Source organism: Cherax quadricarinatus, unplaced genomic scaffold, assembly GCF_038502225.1.
Source record: "Cherax quadricarinatus isolate ZL_2023a unplaced genomic scaffold, ASM3850222v1 Contig357, whole genome shotgun sequence".
Taxonomy (NCBI): Eukaryota; Metazoa; Arthropoda; class Malacostraca; order Decapoda; family Parastacidae; genus Cherax; species Cherax quadricarinatus.
In genome coordinates, this window is record NW_027195383.1 from 17,688 (window position 1) to 41,614 (window position 23,927).

Below are 23,927 nucleotides of genomic sequence, written 5' to 3' on the forward strand. Positions count from 1 at the left end.
AGGGCCTGTCGACCCTGAAAGGGTTAAAACCGCATGTCAAGCAAGGCATCACCAGTCATGTCTCTCTTCACCAGACTTGCTGACCTGTTGCACATACGATGCTAAGTCTGTTTCAATTGCTCTTTTCCCATAAAAGGAAAAATATGTGAACACTGTGCCTCACTTGATCTACAAGATAGGAGTATTAAGGTTCCTCGAACCCACGTAGAATTCCAAGAAACTGTGATTTTAGGTTAAGTTCTGTTTCAAAGCTAGCAATGAATGTCTATAAAACTGAAGTCAACATTTCCTTTGTGGGATGAGGAACTAGGGTGCTCTGCAGCACCCGAGAAGTCAGATTGCTTTAAGTACTCTTAGTGTGAATGTGTCTGGTACCTCCCACTGAGAACAAAGACATAAGTGAAGTGCAATCGTAGACTCTGGAATACTAACAGCACTCACTAGGAAGTTAAACTAGTGTAAATAAGACTGAAAATCTGTGATAAAATCATGATAAAGTGTATTTAACGTGTTCCGCAGTGTGCACTCAAGCGTAATCGAATATTGGGTGAAATTTCTTCATACTGTACACAATGAGTGGTGGTAGTGCTGCGAGTGATAGAACATTAATGCGATGTATCTGAATAGCCTATTCAAGACAGGTACATCCTATTCTCACTTGCATCGCACTGCAGTCTATAGGTTGACACAAGGTGATTAGGGCTGACCTATTCTGGGTCGTAACCTATGGGCGATACGCCCAACAACTGTGAGTAGCTTATCACATTTCAAGTACATGGGAAATATTTGACATATACACTCCTCTGAATAAAATTAATCAAGTTACTCATCATTCTACAGCTCATGTGAGGGAGGCCTTCGGCTCAATTGAAGGAGACTTCTTGAACCACGGCTGCAAGAAGTCTGAGTTGTCAATTAACGCTAAATGGCCTTCTTGTTTTTGTGTGTTATCATTATTATTATTATTATTATTGTTATTATTATTATTATTTTTGTCAGAAAGTGATCTTAGCAAGCAAGTTTTCCTCACACTTCCCTTCTGTCTCATGGAACCCATGAATAATAAGTGTCCTCTCCCTTTCCTCGTCCCATTTTGTTTCCCTCTGTATCTCTGGGTTCAATTTAAGCATCTCCTTGGTTGTCTTCCTTATCATCTTCCAGACGTCCCTGTGGCCTAGTATCATTTTCTCATTTTCTCAAGGGATTTCTTTGCTCTTTCCCCTCCTTCAATTCTTGTCTGCTGTTGTTCCTTCACCCAGCTTCTTGTTTCTATCAGTCCTCACCTCAATATTCCACTTCAGCACTTCCAGTTCCTCCACCAGTCTCTGCAGAAAGAGCTGTTGACTACCACTTCTTGGTTTCTGTAGATTTCTTGACCAGTATGTTGCAAAACTCACTCCTGTTCCATTGTGCTTTTGTTGCCAATGCTTCTTGTTTAGCCCAGCTATCCTCAGTACCCTTGCTTCTTCATCCTGCCATGTGTGTGTGTCTGGGGTGTTAGTGTGAGTGGGAGAGGTGTTAGTGTGTGTGTGTGTGTGTGTGTGTGTTTGGGGGTCTTAGCATTTGTGTGGGGGTGGTAGTGTGTGTGTGGGGGCCTTAGCATTTGTGTGGGGTGGTTTTAACATTTGTGTAGGGGGTCTTAGCATTTGTGTGGGGGTGGTAGTGTGTGTGTGTAGGGGGGTTGTTAGCACATGCATATGTGTGTGTGTGGGGGGTGTTAGCATGTGTGTGTGTGTGGGTGTTAGCGTGTGTGTGTAGGGGGTGTTAGTGTGTGTGTGGGGGGGTGGTGGTGTTAGCGTGTGTTTAAGGGTGCTAGAATGTGTGTGGGGGTGGTGGTGTTAGCGTGTCTTTTGTGGGGGTGTTAGCTTGTCCGTGTGGGGATGTTAGTGTGTGTGGAAGGGAAGGGGTTAGCATAAGCATGTCAGGTGTTTTTGTGTCTTCCAAAGTGTGCAGATGAGCATCCAAATGGAAATAAGTACTTTGGTCTGACGTTTTTGGGTTATTCTAGGTAATTTAACCCTTTGACTGTCGCAACCCCAAATCCTGAAGTGTCTCTTGGTGTCGATAAATTTTTGGAAAAAAAAAAATATTTTTTCTTACGAAATGATAGAGAATCTTTTCCCGATGGTAATGACACCAAAAGTATGAAACTTGATCGAAAACATACGGAATTACGCTCTCGTGAAGTTAGCAATCTCGGCAATATATATATACATCGGCGATTTTGTCGACTTGAGCCCTATTTTCGGCCAATTCCATTGTTCCAGTCGATCAAACTCATAGCTATTTCTTTAGAACTCCATTTTTCGTATCAATTGAGTACAAGCAACTGCCCATTTACCGATTTCAACTACCCAAGAAAATGGTCATAAATTGGCAATTTAGCCAATTTCATGCAAAGTAAAAAAGATGCCAAATTCAAAATAGGGTCCAGAATAAACGGTAGAGACATTCTTGGCACTAAAATAACATATCCTCTGTTCATTAGTCACATCTCCAGGCCCCTTTTATATTACTCTTGCTTTCTATTTTGATTTTTATTCACACAAAAAATAGAAGATTTACTGTTATGCAGACAACTCCATTATTGTAAAAATGGTATAAATAATATCAGTGCACTAAGGAAAGAATATTAGACTCCCTGGCTGATGTATATTGGACATGTGGTGTGATTTGCTTACTCTTGAACATTGGTATAACTTCGAACATTTCCGCTACTTTGAGCTCAATTTCAAGGTTGTTTTCATCGTGAAACTAATCAAAATCATCTCTATTTCTGTCATATGTTTTCCATTCTATCAAATGAGACCAAGAAAATGAGAATACAACCATAAATACTATAGGAAAATACACCTCAAAGTCGGCATTTTAATACAAAATTACAATCAGAGTTTTTTTCCTCTCATTATGCACTGTGTGCTGCAGGATTTTTTTTGTACAGTGCACACTGACCACACAGACTCATTCTCTCACATGTGATCCTACCAGCTTTCTCCTGCTCGATTCGAAGCCGCTAGACTTATTGAGTGTATATATGTCTGAAACACTGGCTCATAAGATGTATATTTTATTTTTTTTTTTTTATTATCACACCGGCCGATTCCCACCAAGGCAGGGTGGCCCGAAAAAGAAAAACTTTCACCATCATTCACTCCATCACTGTCTTGCCAGAAGGGTGCTTTACACTACAGTTTTTAAACTGCAACATTAACACCCCTCCTTCAGAGTGCAGGCACTGTACTTCCCATCTCCAGGACTCAAGTCCGGCCTGCCGGTTTCCCTGAATCCCTTCATAAATGTTACTTTGCTCACACTCCAACAGCACGTCAAGTATTAAAAACCATTTGTCTCCATTCACTCCTATCAAACACGCTCACGCATGCCTGCTGGAAGTCCAAGCCCCTCGCACACAAAACCTCCTTTACCCCCTCCCTCCAACCCTTCCTAGGCCGACCCCTACCCCGCCTTCCTTCCACTACAGACTGATACACTCTTGAAGTCATTCTGTTTCGCTCCATTCTCTCTACATGTCCGAACCACCTCAACAACCCTTCCTCAGCCCTCTGGACAACAGTTTTGGTAATCCCGCACCTCCTCCTAACTTCCAAACTACGAATTCTCTGCATTATATTCACACCACACATTGCCCTCAGACATGACATCTCCACTGCCTCCAGCCTTCTCCTCGCTGCAACATTCATCACCCACGCTTCACACCCATATAAGAGCGTTGGTAAAACTATACTCTCATACATTCCCCTCTTTGCCTCCAAGGACAAAGTTCTTTGTCTCCACAGACTCCTAAGTGCACCACTCACTCTTTTTCCCTCATCAATTCTATGATTCACCTCATCTTTCATAGACCCATCCGCTGACACGTCCACTCCCAAATATCTGAATACGTTCACCTCCTCCATACTCTCTCCCTCCAATCTGATATTCAATCTTTCATCACCTAATCTTTTTGTTATCCTCATAACCTTACTCTTTCCTGTATTCACCTTTAATTTTCTTCTTTTGCACACCCTACCAAATTCATCCACCAATCTCTGCAACTTCTCTTCAGAATCTCCCAAGAGCACAGTGTCATCAGCAAAGAGCAGCTGTGACAACTCCCACTTTGTGTGTGATTCTTTATCTTTTAACTCCACGCCTCTTGACAAGACCCTCGCATTTACTTCTCTTACAACCCCATCTATAAATATATTAAACAACCACGGTGACATCACACATCCTTGTCTAAGGCCTACTTTTACTGGGAAAAAATTTCCCTCTTTCCTACATACTCTAACTTGAGCCTCACAGTCAAAGGGTTAAACTATGTATGATAATTGTACTTATTTGTACTTGTTCATAAATAAGTTTACATAATGAAATTCAAATACGTATCTCACCAAACTGCAGGATTCCCACCCATTCAAGATAGTAAATTGCTAGACAGCAACTAAAAAGGAATGATACTATCATCCTGACACATGAGTCTGAAACAAAAGCCTGTTAAATGTTTTGCACTCTGCCTGAACTGCCATTCTTTTCTTTCAGTCTCATAAGAACATAAGAATGGAGGAACACTGCAGAAGGCCTACTGGCCCATACAAGGCAGGTCCTTATCAAAACCACCCCTACCCAAAGCTACCCAAGAATTTACTGCCATACCCACAACACCAATCAAACCCAGCCCCTCCCACTCATATATTTTTCCGATCTCTTCTTAAAGCTACCCAGGGCCCTAGCCTCGATTACCCTACTCGGAGGATTGGTCTATGCATCAACCACTCTGTTTGAAAACCAGTACTTATCTATGTCCTTTCTAAATCTAAATTTATCCAACTTAAATCCGTTATTCCTGGTTCTTAACTAACTTGATGTCCTCAGTATTTTATTAATATCACCTTTGTTTTTGCCCATCATCCACTTATACACTTCGATGATATCTCCTATGTTGTTAGGTAAGACACATATGCAACAGTTAGGTATACAAATAACCCGCACATAAAAGAGAGAAGCTTACGACGACGTTTCGGTCCGACTTGGACCATTGACAAAGTCACACTGAGTGTGACTTTGTCAATGGTCCAAGTCGGACCGAAACGTCGTCGTAAGCTTCTCTCTTTTATGTGCGGGTTATTTGTGTATCGTTCCAGTCACGGTATTGCCTTTTTTTGTTATTTAACAGTTAGGTATCTTTATTTCGAAACGTTTCGCCTACACAGTAGGCTTCTTCAGTCGAGTACAGAAAAGTTGATAGAAGCAGAAGAGACTTGAAGGCGATGTAATCAGTCCATCACCCTTAAAATTTTGAGGTGGACAGTCCCTCAGTCTGGAGAAGAGCATTGTTCCATAGTCTGAAACAATATGGAGTTGAAGTGACAGGATGGAGCCTTGTATAGCGCCAGGAGGTGAGACTTAGGTCACTAGTAGAACGCAGATGTTGGGAGGTCAGGTCCCTCTCAAATCCAGCCGTTCTCACTAGTAGAGGTTGTCGAAGTTGATTTCAGGTCTGTACCAAGATACCCTTGTGTTGCAGTGTCTGACAGATTGAACATTAAAATGGTATAAAATACCGACAGGTTGTTAGGTAAGACACATATGCAACAGTTAGGTATCTTTATTTCGAAACGTTTCGCCTACACAGTAGGCTTCTTCAGTCGAGTACAGAAAAGTTGATAGAAGCAGAAGAGACTTGAAGACGATGTAATCAGTCCATCACCCTTAAAGTTTTGAGGTGGTTAGTCCCTCAGTCTGGAGAAGAGCATTGTTCCATAGTCTGAAACAATATGGAGTTGAAGTGAGAGGATGGAGCCTTATGTAGCGCCAGGAGGTGAGACGTAGGTCACTAGTAGAACGCAGATGTTGGGAGGTCAGGTCTCTCTCAAATACAGCCGTTCTCACTAGTAGAGGTTGTCGAAGTTGATTTCAGGTCTGTACCAAGATACCTTTGTGTTGCTTATGTGTCTTACCTAACAACCTGTCGGTATTTTATACCATTTTAATGTTCAATGATATCTCCTATCATTCTACATCTCTCAAGAGTGAAGATTCAAGGATCTAAGTCTATCTTCATATGGGAGATGCCTTATATATTGAATCATTTAATCATCTTTCTCTGTATGTTCTCCAATGAATTTATATTCATCCTGTAGTAAGAAGACCAAAACTGAGCAGCGTAGTAACTTTTGGACTCCTATTACTTATACTTCTTGAAATAAATCCAAGTAATCTGTTAGCTTTATTTTGAACACTTAGGCACTGTTGTCTTGGCTTTAGGTTTCTGCTTACCATGACTCCCAAGTCCTTTTCACACTGTGTGATCAAGCTCTTCTTCACCTAGTTTATAATTTCTAGAGTTATTTTCATTCCCAATAAGCCATTGTCATTCCATAAATCTATGGACACAACAAGCCAAATGACTCATCAATCTGCTACATTCACATTGTTTTTAATTAGTTTACGAGTACCATGATTTATATCTACACATTTATAAATGATAAATTAGACACATGATACCCAAGAGTTGCACATGTGTCTAATTTATCAACATGTCGGTTCTCTGAACCATCCATCTACAAACATTTATAAATGTTCAAGTTTACTCCTGAATCTTACCTTAGATTATTATCTTCAATGTTTTATTAAAAATCAGTGTTTTTTTATACTCCCTTGTAATCAATTATTCTAAATGTTAAAGGTTAATTTAGGAAAAGTTAGCCTTGTAATTTTTATCCCTGTCACTAGCAACAATAATGAAATCTCTACGAACTTAAATTCACACATTTCTTGCATCAGAACTGGATCTGACAAGAACCTTGTTGGACTTGTTTGCTGCGGGATTTGACACCACTTCTAATATGCTACGCTGGATATGTTTATACATGGCTGCCTACCCAGATGTTCAGAAGAATGTACAGAAAGAGATTGATGATGCAGTGCCCAGGGACAGGTTACCTTCGCAACAGGAAAAGTCACAGTAGGTGGAAACTTAATTAATGGTACAGCCTCTTCTCACTTAATGATGGAGTTCTGTTCCTAAGACCACATCAGTAAATGATTTTATTTCTAAGTGAGGAGTATACTATAATGGTAGTGGGTTTGTGTCAACCATCTTTGATATTGTTTTAATGTCACCTTTGTGCCATTTATAACATTTTTGGTATATTTTTAAGTATTTATACAGTAGTGTACTATATATTGTAATAAACAGAATAGAGAAAATCAGCTCTAATATACATTGTTTAGATATAAATACTGGTCAGAGAGCCCATCGTAAGTCTGAGTCATCGGTAAACAAGTACGTCGCTAAGTGAGGAGAGGCTGTGTATCCAGATACTCCTCACTTTACAATGGTTCGACTTTTGATATTTGAACTTTACAGTGGTGTAAATAATTCACTGCCACTGTGATTTGTTCAGCTATCAAAACTTTGCAGCCCAGTCCCTGGACCCATTATGTGCCTCTGTAATCTTCAGACTACCATCCACAGGATGGATATGGTATGTATATTAGAGATGTTAAACTAAAAAAATACATTAAAAAAAAATTTGTAATGTACTGTATTGTACTTTTTTTGATAGGAGAAACTTGTATTCATTTACTTATGTTTCAACACTAGTATTTATTTACGTTTCCACACTAGTATTTATTTATGTTTCAACACTGATATTTATTTACACTTCAATGCTGGTATTTATTTATATTTCAACACTAGTATTTATTTACGTTTCAACACTGATATTTATTTACACTTCAATGCTGGTATTTATTTATATTTCAACACTAGTATTTATTTACGTTTCAACACTGATATTTATTTACACTTCAATGCTGGTATTTATTTATATTTCAACACTAGTAGTTATTTACGTTTCCACACTAGTATTTATTTATGTTTCAATACTAGTACAGTGAATCCTCATTTCTCGGCTGTAATCCGTTCAGGAAGGTCGGCCTAAATTCCAAAAGGCCTAAATTCGAAGTAATATTTCCCATAAGAATTAATGTAAATACAATTAATCCGTTCCAGTCACCCAAAAATATTAACAAAAATATTTTTTAAAGATTATAGTTTTACATACACAAAACAATGAGAACAGAATAAAACAAATAAATGAATATTTAACCCTTTCAGGGTCCAAGGCCAAAATCTGAAGTGGTGCTCCAGTGTCCAAGAAATTTTGAAAAAAAAAAAAAAAATATTTTTTCTTACAGTATTAACCCTTTCAGGGTCCGTCCCGTAGATCTACGGCTTTTCGGTGAGTGTCCAAACTGTAGATCTATGCCAAAATTCTAGCGCCGTCAAATTTAGCGCGAAAGCGCTCATAGGCCTACATGTGAGAGAATGGGTCTGAGCCGTGGGTGTGCGCCATAAACAAAAAATCTAGGCGCCTGCATAGCATTGTGGGAACGCCAGCTCAGTCACCCTTGTTCACCATGCCTCGTCGCAAGTCAGCTCTCACTACCCGGAAAATTGGGACTCTCCTCTTCCTGTCTGATAGTTCTGACACTGATGGAAGTGGAAATGAAGACGAATTCTACGGCTTTGATAAGTTAGTGACCGAAAATAATGACCAGAATATCGATAATAGTGCAGAAAACCCCGACGATCCTCGACCTTCTACCTCTGGTGTGGGCACTCGTGACTCATGGTCGGGTGTTCCTAAACGTAAGAGAAAACTAATATTTTCCCGTAGCCAGGCCTCTGACTTCAGTAATGACGATGATTCTGACGTGGATTGTGATTTTATTGCGCTTGACAATCATTCGAGTAGTGATAGTGAGGAAACATATTCACCAGTGAAGCGTCGGTATGTTCGCCGCCACATGCGCTTGGGTAGTGTACCCTATGCTGTGCCCAGGGGATGGAGTACATCCCGGAGTACATCCCGGAGTACATCCCGGAGTACATCCCGTGGCCCTACACCCGTTTTAGGTAGTGATAGTGAGGATGATGTGGCTACACTTGGCATGGATGGGCCACAGGCATCAGTGGATGGTGTTAGTGGTGCTGGTGGTGGTAGTGGCACCGCCATGCGTGACTCACTGTGCCACGCGGGGACCCACGCTGCTGACTCGTCAGTTCAAGGACAAAGCGGAGCGTCAGCCACCAGCCCGCCACAACCACAACCACCCGTACAACCAGCCTATGATGTCCAGTATCCACCAGCAAACCGTAAGTGGGATTGGCAGCAAAATCCCAGTTTTGTTCCCATCCCTCACCACTTTGATGACTCTCAAAGTGGAATTCTACCTACCTGTCCCCTTGGAACCACGGCCAATGAACTGGAATTCTTTGAATTATTCTTTGACCAGCCATTGATGGAAATTATTGCCAGGGAAAGTAATAAGTATTTTCAGTACACCATGGCAAATACGATCTTATCACCACAGTCAAGACTACACAGGTGGAAAGAGACGACTGTTGCAGAAATGTATTTGCTTTTTGCAACAATAATGCTTATGCCTCACGTCTATAAGCATAATATAAAAGCATACTGGTCCACAGATCGGCTAATTTGTACCCCATCCTTCAGTGAAATAATACCAGTGAACAGGTTTATCTTACTGTTACGTATGTTGCACTTCTCTGACAAAACCAGGCCTGACGGAAGTGACAGGTTATACAAGATTAGAAATGTTTTCATGTATCTCAAACAAAAGTTCAGGATATACTTTTATCCATTCAAGAATCTTGTAATTGACGAGTCTTTGATTTTGTTCAAAGGTAGACTGTCATTCAAGCAGTATATACCGAGCAAGAGGAACCGCTTTGGTATAAAATTGTTTGTACTCTGTGATTGTGACAGTGGCCTGGTGTTGGATATTGTTGTATACACGGGTAGTAAAACAGTGAAAGATACCAAGATGTTATTGGGTATCTCAGGTGACGTAGTGAGAAACATGATGGCACCTTATCTTGGTAAGGGCCATACATTATATACCGATAACTGGTACACAAGCCCATTACTCAGTGATTTCATGCGAGTGAACAAGACAGATGTGTGTGGCACAGTGCGTTCTAATCATAAACATATGCCCAGGCTCAACGCAGGTGTTCGTGGTGATGACGTGCAGGTGTTTACTGCCAATGACATCATGGCATTACGGTGGCATGACAAACGAGATGTCACATTGTTGACAACCATTCACCGTAATGAAATGCAAGACAGTGGCAAAGTTGATCGAGTGACTAATGAACGTATTCGAAAACCAGTGTCAGTGATTGATTATACACAAAACATGCGCTTGGTTGACAAGTGTGACATGCAGATTGGTTTTGTTGACTGTGTTCGTAAGAGTTACAAGTGGTACATGAAACTTTTCTTCCATCTCATGGACATTTCAATGCTGAATGCATATAATATGTACCAAATAAAGACTGGTAACAGACCACCGTATGGTGAATTTTGTTTGTCTGTTGTCAGACAACTCATAATGAAGTACCAGGTAACAACACCTGCAATACAACATGGTCCTCGAATTCATCACAATATACCCAAGCATTTGAGGAGAGAAGGTGATCATTTCATAATACAGCTTCCTTCAACTCAAAAGAAATTTGCTCAGAAGAGATGCATTGTCTGTGCACAAACAAAACGACGGCAACAAAGACGCAAAGACACTCGGTTTATGTGTGAGGAATGTAAGGTGCCTCTGTGCATGGTGCCTTGTTTCAAGGAGTTCCACAAGCTGCAGCAGTTCTAAAACCATGTCCAGTGATTGTAAATATGTAAATATATGATAGAACATTAGTATTATACAATGTTTGTGCATGTTTATTGTAATAAACAACAGTGGTAAACAATAATGTGATAATAACTTTAGTGCGGTTATTGTGTTCAATACAGTGAGTATATATATATCAATTATATACAGTATTGGTCTCTCAGGCCCCAAATGTTAGTAGGAATAGAAAAAAATTGGAAAAGAAAAGAAAAAACAACTAAAACAACAAAATAATATAATACGCGTATGTGGAATTCGTCGATATTGCCGCCACCACATCATTTTCTATAAACTTCTTAGCACTGTATCTCGGTAAGTACTGATCAGATTCTATTTTTTTTTGTTTTATTACCTTCACAAAAATATGCTCTTTAATTCTGTAAGAAAAAATAATTTTTTTTTTTTTTTCAAAATTTCTTGGACACTGGTGCGTGACTTCAGATTTTGGCCTTGGACCCTGAAAGGGTTAAAGATAATATTTTTGTGAAGGTAATAAAACAAAAAAAAAATTTCGGATCAGTACTTACCGAGATACAGCGGCGGGAAGTTGACCCAAAATGACCGGGTGGCGACATCATCAGTGACTTCCGCAAAATCGCATTTTTTTATTTTACGTTTTTCATACTTTTTTCTTTTTTCTATTTTTTTTCTTTTTCTAGTAACATTTGTGGCCTGTGAGACCAGTATAATGTATATTGTATAAGTGTACACTCATTGTATTCAACACAATAACTGCACTAATTTGTTTATCATTATATTGCTTACAAAACTTGTTTACAAGTTTATTGTAAACAAAATGATGAAAATACTAGTGCGGTCATTGTGTTGAATACAACGGTACCATATAGTACCATATGGTACAATGGTGCCATAGGGTGCAATGGTACCATATGGTAAAATGGTATTATATACAATGGTGCCACATGGTAGAATATGGTACAGTGGCACCATTTGGTAGAATGGTACCATTTGATACAATGGTACCATATGGTGCAATGGTACCATGTGGTACATTGTACCATACAGTACAATTATACCATATGGTACAATATGGTACTGTTGTATTCAACACAATAAGCACACTAATATTTTCATCATTATTTTGTTTACAGTAATTGTTTATAACAAAAATATGCAAAAATGTTGTATATTAGTAATGTTCTATTATATATTTACAAATGTACAGCCACTGGGCATGTTTCTCGAGGTGGATAACAAAGCACTTTGTCTGGGAAACTGCTGAGTCAGTAGCTAGCTTGTGTCGCCACTCACTCAGTCTTGGCTGGTGTCTCGTGCCACCAACACCTCCTATTGACCATATGGTACATGGTATCATATGTTACAGGGTACCACATGATACATTGTACTATATGGTATAGGGTACCATATTGTGCAGGGTACCATATGGTACAGGGTACCATATGGTACAGGGTACCATATGGCACAGGGTACCATATGGCACAGGGTACCATATGGCACAGGGTACCATATGGCACAGGGTACCATATGGCACAGGGTACCATGTGGTACAGGGTACCTTACAGTACAGGACACCATATGGTACAGATACGGGGATTCCTTTGGAAATAAGTCGCCCTGACTTTTTTTTTTTGGGTTATCCTAGGATTTTATACATATGCTGCTATGTATGATAATCCATGAAATTGTATTTGTGTACACCTGAATAAACTTAATCAAGTGCATGTGGCATCATAAGTAAGTTTATTTAGGTACACAAATAAAGTTACATAGATTATCATACATAGCAGCATATGTTTGGAGAACCTAGGATAACCCAGAAAAGTCAGACAGACTTATTTCCATTAGGGGTTTCTGTACCCTGTACCATATGGTACAATGTACTATATGGTACATTGTGTCATATGGTACCATTGTACCATATGATACCATTGTACCATATGGTACAATGGTACAATGGTACCCCGAATGAAAAGCAGGGGTGTCACTAGCACGTTAAGAGACCATACAATAAGTGTCAGGGGCCCGAGACTCTTCAACTGCCTCCCAGCATACATAAGAGGGATTACCAACAGACCCCTGGCAGTCTTCAAGCTGGCACTGGACAAGCACCTAAAGTCGGTTCCTGACCAGCCGGGCTGTGGCTCGTACGTTGGTTTGCGTGCAGCCAGCAGCAACAGCCTGGTTGATCAGACTCTGATCCACCAGGAGGCCTGGTCACAGACCGGGCCACGTGGGCGTTGACCCCCGGAACTCTCTCCAGGTAAACCCCAGGTATGGTTCAAAACCATAGAATTCCTCTTCAGCTCCACTTCCATCAGTCTTAGAACTGTAAATTGTGAAGAAGAGAGTCAGAATTCACCCGGAGAGTGAGTGGGGAGTGAGAGCTTCCTTGCCGCCAGGCACGATGAACAATGCTACTTTGGCGGTGTTCCCACAATGCCATGTGGGCGTCCAGATTTTTTCTATAGTGTGCAAACTGACCACCCAGACCCATTCTCTCAGATGTGGGCCTACCAGCCTTCTCGCTCTAAATTTGACGCTGCTAGAATTTTGGCGTAGATCTACGGTTTGGACTCTCAACATAAAGCCGTAGATCTATGGCATGGACCCTGAAAGGATTAAATCACTATTACTTACCTTTATTGAAGAGTCTTGTTGGCTTATAATAATAATAATAATAATAATAATAATTTTTTATTTTTTTTATTATCACACTGGCCGATACCCACCAAGGCAGGGTGGCCCGAAAAAGAAAAACTTTCACCATCATTCACTCCATCACTGTCTTGCCAGAAGGGTGCTTTACACTACAGTTTTTAAACTGCAACATTAACACCCCTCCTTCAGAGTGCAGGCACTGTACTTCCCATCTCCAGGACTCAAGTCCGGCCTGCCGGTTTCCCTGAACCCCTTCATAAATGTTACTTTGCTCACACTCCAACAGCACGTCAAGTATTAAAAACCATTTGTCTCCATTCACTCCTATCAAACACGCTCACGCACGCCTGCTGGAAGTCCAAGCCCCTCGCACACAAAACCTCCTTTACCCACTCCCTCCAGCCTTTCCTAGGCCGACCCCTACCCCGCCTTCCTTCCACTACAGACTGATACACTCTTGAAGTCATTCTGTTTCGCTCCATTCTCTCTACATGTCTGAACCACCTCAACAACCCTTCCTCAGCCCTCTGGACAACAGTTTTGGTAATCCCGCACCTCCTCCTAACTTCCAAACTACGAATTCTCTGCATTATATTCACACCACACATTGCCCTCAGACATGGCATCTCCACTGCCTCCAGCCTTCTCCTCGCTGCAACATTCATCACCCATGCTTCACACCCATATAAGAGTGTTGGTAAAACTATACTCTCATACATTCCCCTCTTTGCCTCCAATGACAAAGTTCTTTGTCTCCACAGACTCCTAAGTGCACCACTCACCCTTTTCCCCTCATCAATTCTATGATTCACCTCATCCTTCATAGACCCATCTGCTGACACGTCCACTCCCAAATATCTGAATACATTCACCTCCTACATACTCTCTCCCTCCAATCTGATATCCAATCTTTCATCACCTAATCTTTTTGTTATCCTCATAACCTTACTCTTTCCTGTATTCACTTTTAATTTTCTTCTTTTGCACACCCTACCAAATTCATCCACCAATCTCTGCAACTTCTCTTCAGAATCTCCCAAGAGCACAGTGTCATCAGCAAAGAGCAACTGTGACAACCTCCACTTTATGTGTGATTCCTTATCTTTTAACCCCACGCCTCTTGCCAAGACCCTCGCATTTACTTCTCTTACAACCCCATCTATAAATATATTAATCAACCATGGTGACATCACACATCCTTGTCTAAGGCCTACTTTTACTGGGAAATAATCACCCTCTTTCCTACATACTCTAACTTGAGCCTCACTATCCTCGTAAAAACTCTTCACTGCTTTCAGTAACCTACCTCCTACACCATACACCTGCAACATCTGCCACATTGCCCCCCTATCCACCCTGTCATACGCCTTTTCCAAATCCATAAATGCCACAAAGACCTCTTTAGCCTTATCTAAATACTGTTCACTTATATGTTTCACTGTAAACACCTGGTCCACACACCCCCTACCTTTCCTAAAGCCTCCTTGTTCATCTGCTATCCTATTCTCAGTCTTACTTTTAATTCTTTCAATAATAACTCTACCATACACTTTACCAGGTATACTCAACAGACTTATCCCCCTATAATTTTTGCACTCTCTTTTGTCCCCTTTGCCTTTATACAAAGGAACTATGCATGCTCTCTGCCAATCCCTAGGTACCTTACCCTCTTCCATACATTTATTAAATAATTGCTCCAACCACTCCAAAACTATATCCCCACCTGCTTTTAACATTTCTGTCTTTATCCCATCAATCCCGGCTGCCTTACCCCCTTTCGTTTTACCTACTGCCTCATGAACTTCCCCCACACTCACAACTGGCTCTTCCTCACTCCTACAAGATGTTATTCCTCCTTGCCCTATACACGAAATCACAGCTTCCCTATCTTCATCAACATTTAACAATTCCTCAAAATATTCCCTCCATCTTCCCAATACCTCTAACTCTCCATTTAATAACTCTCCTCTCCTATTTTTAACTGACAAATCCATTTGTTCTCTCGGCTTCCTTAACTTGTTAATCTCACTCCAAAACTTTTTCTTATTTTCAACAAAATTTGTTGATAACATCTCACCCACTCTCTCATTTGCTCTCTTTTTACATTGCTTCACCACTCTCTTAACCAACGTCAAAGACCTGGGAGTGATTATGTCGGAGGATCTCACCTTCAAGGACCATAACATTGTATCAATCACATCTGCTAGAAAAATCACAGGATGGATAATGAGAACCTTCAAAACTAGGGAGGCCAAGCCCATGATGACACTCTTCAGGTCACTTGTTCTATCTAGGCTGGAATATTGCTGCACACTAACAGCAACTTTCAAGGCAGGTGAAATTGCCGACCTAGAAAATGTACAGAGAACTTTCACGGCGCGCATAACGGAGATAAAACACCTCAATTACTGGGAGCGCTTGAGGTTCCTAAACCTGTATTCCCTGGAACGCAGGAGGGAGAGATACATGATTATATACACCTGGAAAATCCTAGAGGGACTAGTACCGAACTTGCACACGAAAATCACTCACTACGAAAGCAAAAGACTTGGCAGACGATGCACCATCCCCCCAATGAAAAGCATGGGTGTCACTAGCACGTTAAGAGACCATACAATAAGTGTCAGGGGTCCGAGACTGTTCAGCTGCCTCCCAGCACACATAAGGGGGATTACCAACAGACCCCTGGCAGTCTTCAAGCTGGCACTGGACAAGCACCTAAAGTCAGTTCCTGATCAGCCGGGCTGTGGCTCGTACGTTGGTTTGCGTGCAGCCATCAGCAACAGCCTGGTTGATCAGGCTCTGATCCACCAGGAGGCCTGGTCACAGACCGGGCCGCGGGGGCGTTGACCCCCGGAACTCTCTCCAGGTAAACTCCAGGTAACCTCTCTCTTTTTCTCCATATACTCTTCCCTCCTTGCATCACTTCTACTTTGTAAAAACTTCTCATATGCTAACTTTTTCTCCCTTTCTACTCTCTTTACATCATCATTCCACCAATCGGTCCTCTTCCCTCCCGCACCCAGTTTCCTGTAACCACAAACTTCTGCTGAACACTCTAACAATACATTTTTAAACCTACCCCATACCTCTTCGACCCCATTGCCTGTGCTCTCATTAGCCCATCTATCCTCCAATAGCTGTTTATATCTTTCCCTAACTGCCTCCTCTTTTAGTTTATAAACCTTCACCTCTCTCTTCCCTGATGCTTCTATTCTCCTTGTATCCCATCTACCTTTTACTCTCAGTGTAGCTCCAACTAGAAAGTGATCTGATATATCTGTGGCCCCTCTATAAACATGTACATCCTGAAGTCTACTCAACAGTCTTTTATCTACCAATACATAATCCAACAAACTACTGTCATTTTGCCCTACATCATATCTTGTATACTTATTTATCCTCTTTTTCTTAAAATATGTATTACCTATAACTAAACCCCTTTCTATACAAAATTCAATCAAAGGGCTCCCATTATCATTTACACCTGGCACCCCAAACTTACCTACCACACCCTCTCTAAAAGTTTCTCCTACTTTAGCATTCAGGTCCCTACCACAATTACTCTCTCACTTGGTTCAAAGGCTCCTATACATTCACTTAACATCTCCCAAAATCTCTCTCTCTCCTCTGCATTCCTCTCTTCTCCAGGTGCATACACGCTTATTATGACCCACTTCTCGCATCCAACCTTTACTTTAATCCACATAATTCTTGCATTTACACATTCATATTCTCTTTTCTCCTTCCATAACTGATCATTCAACATTACTGCTACCCCTTCCTTTGCTCTAACTCTCTCAGATACTCCAGATTTAATCCCATTTATTTCCCCCCACCGAAACTCCCCTACCCCCTTCAGCTTTGTTTCGCTTAGGGCCAGGACATCCAACTTCTTTTCATTCATAACATCAGCAATCATCTGTTTCTTGTCATCTGCACTACATCCACGCACATTCAAGCATCCCAGTTTTATAAAGTTTTTCTTCTTCTCTTTTTTAGTAAATGTCTACAGGAGAAGGGGTAACTAGCCCATTGCTCCCGGCATTTTAGTCTCCTCATACGACATGCATGGCTTACGGAGGAAAGATTCTTTTCCACTTCCCCATGTACAATAGAAGAAATAAAGAAGAACAAGAGCTATGTAGAAAAAGGAGAAAAACCTAGATGTATGTATATATATATATGCATGTGCATGTCTGTGAAGTGTGACCAAAGTGTAAGTAGGAGTAGCAAGATATCCCTGTTATCTAGCGTGTTTATGAGACAGAAAAAGACACCAGCAATCCTACCATCATGCAAATCAGTTACAGGTTTCTGTTTCACAGTCATCTGGCAGGACGGTAGTACTTCCCTGGGTGGTTGCTGTCTACCAACCTACTACCTGTACTAATACTAATAATAATAATAATAATAATAATAATTCCACTAATGGAAATATAAACACATATGCAGTATCATGTGATCCTTTATTGATAATGTTTCACTCACACAGTGGGCTTTTTCGAATCAAACAGATCTGTTTGTGGCTTGAAAAAGCCCACTGTGTGGGCGAAACGTTGTCAATAAAGAATCACATTATGCAGTGGAACCTTGACTTATGAGTGTCCCAACTTAGGAGTTTTTTTGAGATAAGAGCCGTCCCTGGGTCGAGTTTTTGCTCTGAGTTACGAGCCAACATTTGAGTTACGAGCCAGCTCCCCCCTCCCTCTTCCCCCTCAACTCAAAACCTGGACACCTCATTTGTTTATCTATGATTTCATGCTTTAATTCCATGGAAATCATTATCTTTTTCTTCTCAGCAATAATAATAAATTATTATTACACTCAAGTCACTCAGTAAGTCGATCAAGTCACTCAATAAGTCATTCAAGTCACTCAGTAAGTCATTCAAGTCATTCAGTAAGTCAGTCAAGTCATTCAGTAAGTCAGTCAAGTCACTCAGTAAGTCAGTCAAGTCATTCAGTAAGTCAGTCAAGTCATTCAGTAAGTCAGTCAAGTCATTCAGTAAGTCAGTCAAGTCATTCAGTAAGTCAGTCAAGCCACTCAATAAGTCAGTCAAGTCATTCAAGTCACTCAATAAGTCAGTCAAGTCATTCAGTAAGTCAGTTAAGTCACTCAGTAAGCCAGTCAAGTTACTCAGTAAGTCAGTCAAGTCATTCAGTCAGTCAGTCAGTCACACAAACTCTTGTTAACCTCTTTTTCTGTGTACAAAGTAACACTTCAGTTACAGCTACAGGTTATCTCTTGTCTATTTTTTTTTTTCAACAAGTCGGCCATCTCCCACCGAGGCAGGGTGACCCACCAAGGCAGGGTGACCCACCGAGGCAGGGTGACCCACCGAGGCAGGGTGACCCACCGAGGCAGGGTGACCCACCGAGGCAGGGTGACCCACCGAGGCAGGGTGACCCACCGAGGCAGGGTGACCCACCTAGGCAGGGTGACCCACCAAGGCAGGGTGACCCACCAAGGCAGGGTGGTTCACCGAGACAGGGTGACCCAAAAAGAAAGAAAATCCCCCAAAAAGAAAATACTTTCATCATCATTCAACACTTTCACCTCACTCACACATAATCACTGTTTTTGCAGAGGTGCTCAGAATACAACAGTTTAGAAGCATATACGTACGTATAAAGATACACAACATATCCCTCCAAACTGCTAATATCCCAAACCCCTCCTTCAGAGTGCAGGCAACATTGTACTTCCCATTTCCAGGACTCAAATCTGGCTATATAAAAATAACTGGTTTCCCTGAATCCCTTAACTAAATATTAACCTGCTCACACTCCAACAGATCGTCAGGTCCCAAATACCATTCGTCTCCATTCACTCCTATCGAACACGCTCACGCACGCCTCCTGGAAGTCAAAGCCCCCACAAAACCTCCCTTACCCCTTCTTTCCAAGCTTTTCGAGGACGACCCCTACCCCGCCTTCCTTCCCCTACAGATTTAAATGCTCTCCATGTCATTTTACTTTGATCTATTCTCTGTAAATGACCAAACCACCTCAACAACCCCTCTTCAGCCCTCTGACTAACACTTTTATTACATTAGAACATAAGAAAGAGGGAACACTGCAGCAGGCCTACTGACCCATGCAGAGCAGGTCCATGTCCCCCCCCGGATTAGACCAATGACTCACCCCCTGGATTATCCCGTTGACCCACCCCTCTGGTCATCCCCACTCAAGGATGAAGCACTGTACCAGACCCAGCAGCACAAGCTAGTCAGGTCCAACTCACACCCACCCACACCCACTCATGTATTTATCTAACCTATTTTTAAAACTACACAACGTTTTAGCCTCAAAAACTGTACTCGGGAGCTTGTTCCACTCATCCACAATTCTATTACCAAACCAGTGCTTTCCTATATCCTTCCTGAATCTAAATTTTTCCAACTTGAAACCATTGCTGCAAGTCCTGTCTTGGCTGGAAATTTTCAGCACACTATTTACATCCCCTTTATTTATTCCTGTTTTCCATTTATACACCTCGATCATATCCCCCCTAATTCTACGCCTTTTGAGAGAGTGCAGATTCAGGGCCCTCAGTCTATCCTCATAGGGAATATTTCTGATACATGGGATCATCTTTGTCATCCTCCTTTGTACATTTTCCAGAGCGTTTATATCCATTCTGTAATACGGTGACCAGAACTGAGCAGCATAGTCTAAGTGAGACCTAACCAAGGATATATAGAGTTGAAGAACAACCTGAGGACTTCTATTATTTATACCTCTAGATGTGAAGCCAAGAATTCTGTTAGCTTTATTGCGAACACTAATGCACTGTTGTCTTGGTTTTAGGTTACTGCTAACCAGAACTCCTAAATCCTTTTCGCAATCAGTAGTATTAAGATCTACATTATTTAGTTTATTTGTGGCATGGTTATTTAACTGTCCAACATTTAGAACTTTCATTTGTCAATATTAAACTGCATCTGCCACTTCTCCGACCATTGCGTCAGTCTATTCAAATCATCCTGGAGTGCTCTAATGTCCTCATTAGAATGAATTGGGCGGCCTATTTTGGTGTCATCAGCAAATTTGCTTATTTATTTATTATCACACCGGCCGATTCCCACCAAGGCAGGGTGGCCCGAAAAAGAAAAACTTTCACCATCATTCACTCCATCACTGTCTTGCCAGAAGGGTGCTTTACACTACAGTTTTTAAACTGCAACATTAACACCCCTCCTTCAGAGTGCAGGCACTGTACTTCCCATCTCCAGGACTCAAGTCCGGCCTGCCGGTTTCCCTGAATCCCTTCATAAATGTTACTTTGCTCACACTCCAACAGCACGTCAAGTATTAAAAACCATTTGTCTCCATTCACTCCTATCAAACACGCTCACGCATGCCTGCTGGAAGTCCAAGCCCCTCGCACACAAAACCTCCTTTACCCCCTCCCTCCAACCCTTCCTAGGCCGACCCCTACCCCGCCTTCCTTCCACTACAGACTGATACACTCTTGAAGTCATTCTGTTTCGCTCCATTCTCTCTACATGTCCGAACCACCTCAACAACCCTTCCTCAGCCCTCTGGACAACAGTTTTGGTAATCCCGCACCTCCTCCTAACTTCCAAACTACGAATTCTCTGCATTATATTCACACCACACATTGCCCTCAGACATGACATCTCCACTGCCTCCAGCCTTCTCCTCGCTGCAACATTCATCACCCACGCTTCACACCCATATAAGAGCATTGGTAAAACTATACTCTCATACATTCCCCTCTTTGCCTCCAAGGACAAAGTTCTTTGTCTCCACAGACTCCTAAGTGCACCACTCACTCTTTTTCCCTCATCAATTCTATGATTCACCTCATCTTTCATAGACCCATCCGCTGACACGTCCACTCCCAAATATCTGAATACGTTCACCTCCTCCATACTCTCTCCCTCCAATCTGATATTCAATCTTTCATCACCTAATCTTTTTGTTATCCTCATAACCTTACTCTTTCCTGTATTCACCTTTAATTTTCTTCTTTTGCACACCCTACCAAATTCATCCACCAATCTCTGCAACTTCTCTTCAGAATCTCCCAAGAGCACAGTGTCATCAGCAAAGAGCAGCTGTGACAACTCCCACTTTGTGTGTGATTCTTTATCTTTTAACTCCACGCCTCTTGCCAAGACCCTCGCATTTACTTCTCTTACACCCCCATCTATAAATATATTAAACAACCACGGTGACATCACACATCCTTGTCTAAGGCCTACTTTTACTGGGAAAAAATTCCCCTCTTTCCTACATACTCTAACTTGAGCCTCACTATCCTCGTAAAAACTCTTCACTGCTTTCAGTAACCTACCTCCTACACCATACACTTGCAACATCTGCCACATTGCCCCCCTATCCACCCTGTCATACGCCTTTTCCAAATCCATAAATGCCACAAAGACCTCTTTAGCCTTATCTAAATACTGTTCACTTATATGTTTCACTGTAAACACCTGGTCCACACACCCCCTACCTTTCCTAAAGCCTCCTTGTTCATCTGCTATCCTATTCTCCGTCTTACTCTTAATTCTTTCAATTATAACTCTACCATACACTTTACCAGGTACACTCAACAGACTTATCCCCCTATAATTTTTGCACTCTCTTTTATCCCCTTTGCCTTTATACAAAGGAACTATGCATGCTCTCTGCCAATCCCTAGGTACCTTACCCTCTTCCATACATTTATTAAATAATTGCACCAACCACTCCAAAACTATATCCCCACCTGCTTTTAACATTTCTATCTTTATCCCATCAATCCCGGCTGCCTTACCCCCTTTCATTTTACCTACTGCCTCACGAACTTCCCCCACACTCACAACTGACTCTTCCTCACTCCTACAAGATGTTATTCCTCCTTGCCCTATACACGAAATCACAGCTTCCCTATCTTCATCAACATTTAACAATTCCTCAAAATATTCCTTCCATCTTCCCAATACCTCTAACTCTCCATTTAATAACTCTCCTCTCCTATTTTTAACTGACAAATCCATTTGTTCTCTAGGCTTTCTTAACTTGTTAATCTCACTCCAAAACTTTTTCTTATTTTCAACAAAATTTGTTGATAACATCTCACCCACTCTCTCATTTGCTCTCTTTTTACATTGCTTCACCACTCTCTTAACTTCTCTCTTTTTCTCCATATACTCTTCCCTCCTTGCATATGTCGCTATTTATTCTCTCATCTATGTCATTTATGTAAATTGTGAACAACAATGGGCCCAACACTGGCCCCTGAGGAACACCGCTTGTGACGTGCCCCTATTCGGATTTCTCCCCATTTTATGCAAACTCTCTGCTGTCTATTTGTCAGCCATGCCTCTACCCAGGAAAAAATTTCTCCTCCTATTCCGTGTGCCCTAAGTTTCCTCAATAGCCTCTGGTGTGGAACTCTATAGAAAGTCTTACTGAAGTCCATATACACAATATCATATTCATTACCATGATCTACCTCCTCAAACACCTTAGTGAAAAAAGTTAGTAAATTCGTAAGACAGGAACGCCCCTTTGTAAAACCATGTTCAGAATCATTAATCAATCTGTGCTTGTCAAGATGGCTACGAATTGCTTCGGCAATTATTGATTCCATAAATTTTCCCACTATGGAGGTAAGGCTTATTGGTCTATAGTTCGAAGCCAAGGACCTGTCACCTGCCTTGTAAATAGGTATTACATTTGCCATTTTCCACTTATCAGGCACTATGCCAGTTTGTAGTGACATCTTGAAAAGATTAGCCAAAGGTATGCTAAGTTCCTCTTTACATTCCTTTAACACCCTTGCAAACAGTTCATCAGGTCCTGGGGATTTGTTGGGTTTTAGTTTCTCTATTTGTCTGAGGACCATGTCACTAGTTACTGCAATTGTACATAGTTTATTATCATCCTGTTCTACATATTCTATTATTTCAGGAGGCCTGGTCACAGACTGGGCCATGGGGGCGTTGACCCCCGGAACTCTCTCCAGGTAAACTCCAGGTATATCGCTAGTATTTTCCTGGGTGAAAACTGAGAGGAAGTAGGTATTTAGAATTTCACAAATATCCTTATCACTGTCAGTGATCTGACCAGAGTTACTCTTAAGTGGGCTAATCTTGTCCCTAATCTTACTTCTGTATACCTGAAAGAACCCTTTTGGTTTAGTCTTTGAGTCCCTTGCGACCTTAGCCTCATAATCCCTTTTTGCTTTTCTTATTCCTTTCTTTATTTCTCTCTTTAATGGAATATATTGATTTCTTAACTGCCTATCCCCTCTTTTGATTCGCCTATGTATGCCTCTCTTTTGACCAGTGAGATGTTTTAATCTATTGTTCATCCATTTGGGATCATTTTTGTTAGATCTAATTTCCCTCCTCGGAACAAAAGTTGTCTGGGCAGCTAGAACTATGCTCTGAAAAACGTCCACACTCCGAATTTTCTGCATAATATTTACACCTTAGACAGGACATCTGCACTGCCTCCAACCGCCTCCTCGCTGCAGCATTCACAACCCAAGCTTCACACCCATATAAGAGTGTTGATACTACTATACTTTCATACATTCCCATCTTT

The 23,927-nt window shown here is 41.3% G+C and overlaps 1 protein-coding gene across 1 annotated transcript in view; it reads left to right on the forward strand.

The window, feature by feature from the left end:
• Positions 1–23,927, forward strand: part of LOC128698448 (cytochrome P450 2L1) — a gene marked incomplete at its 5' end in the record, with an annotated part of 178,667 nt that overhangs the window by 12,825 nt on the left and 141,915 nt on the right. Inside the window, 1 exon segment of the mRNA XM_070080367.1 lies at positions 6,787–6,967. Coding sequence (XP_069936468.1) covers positions 6,787–6,967 — 181 coding nt within the window.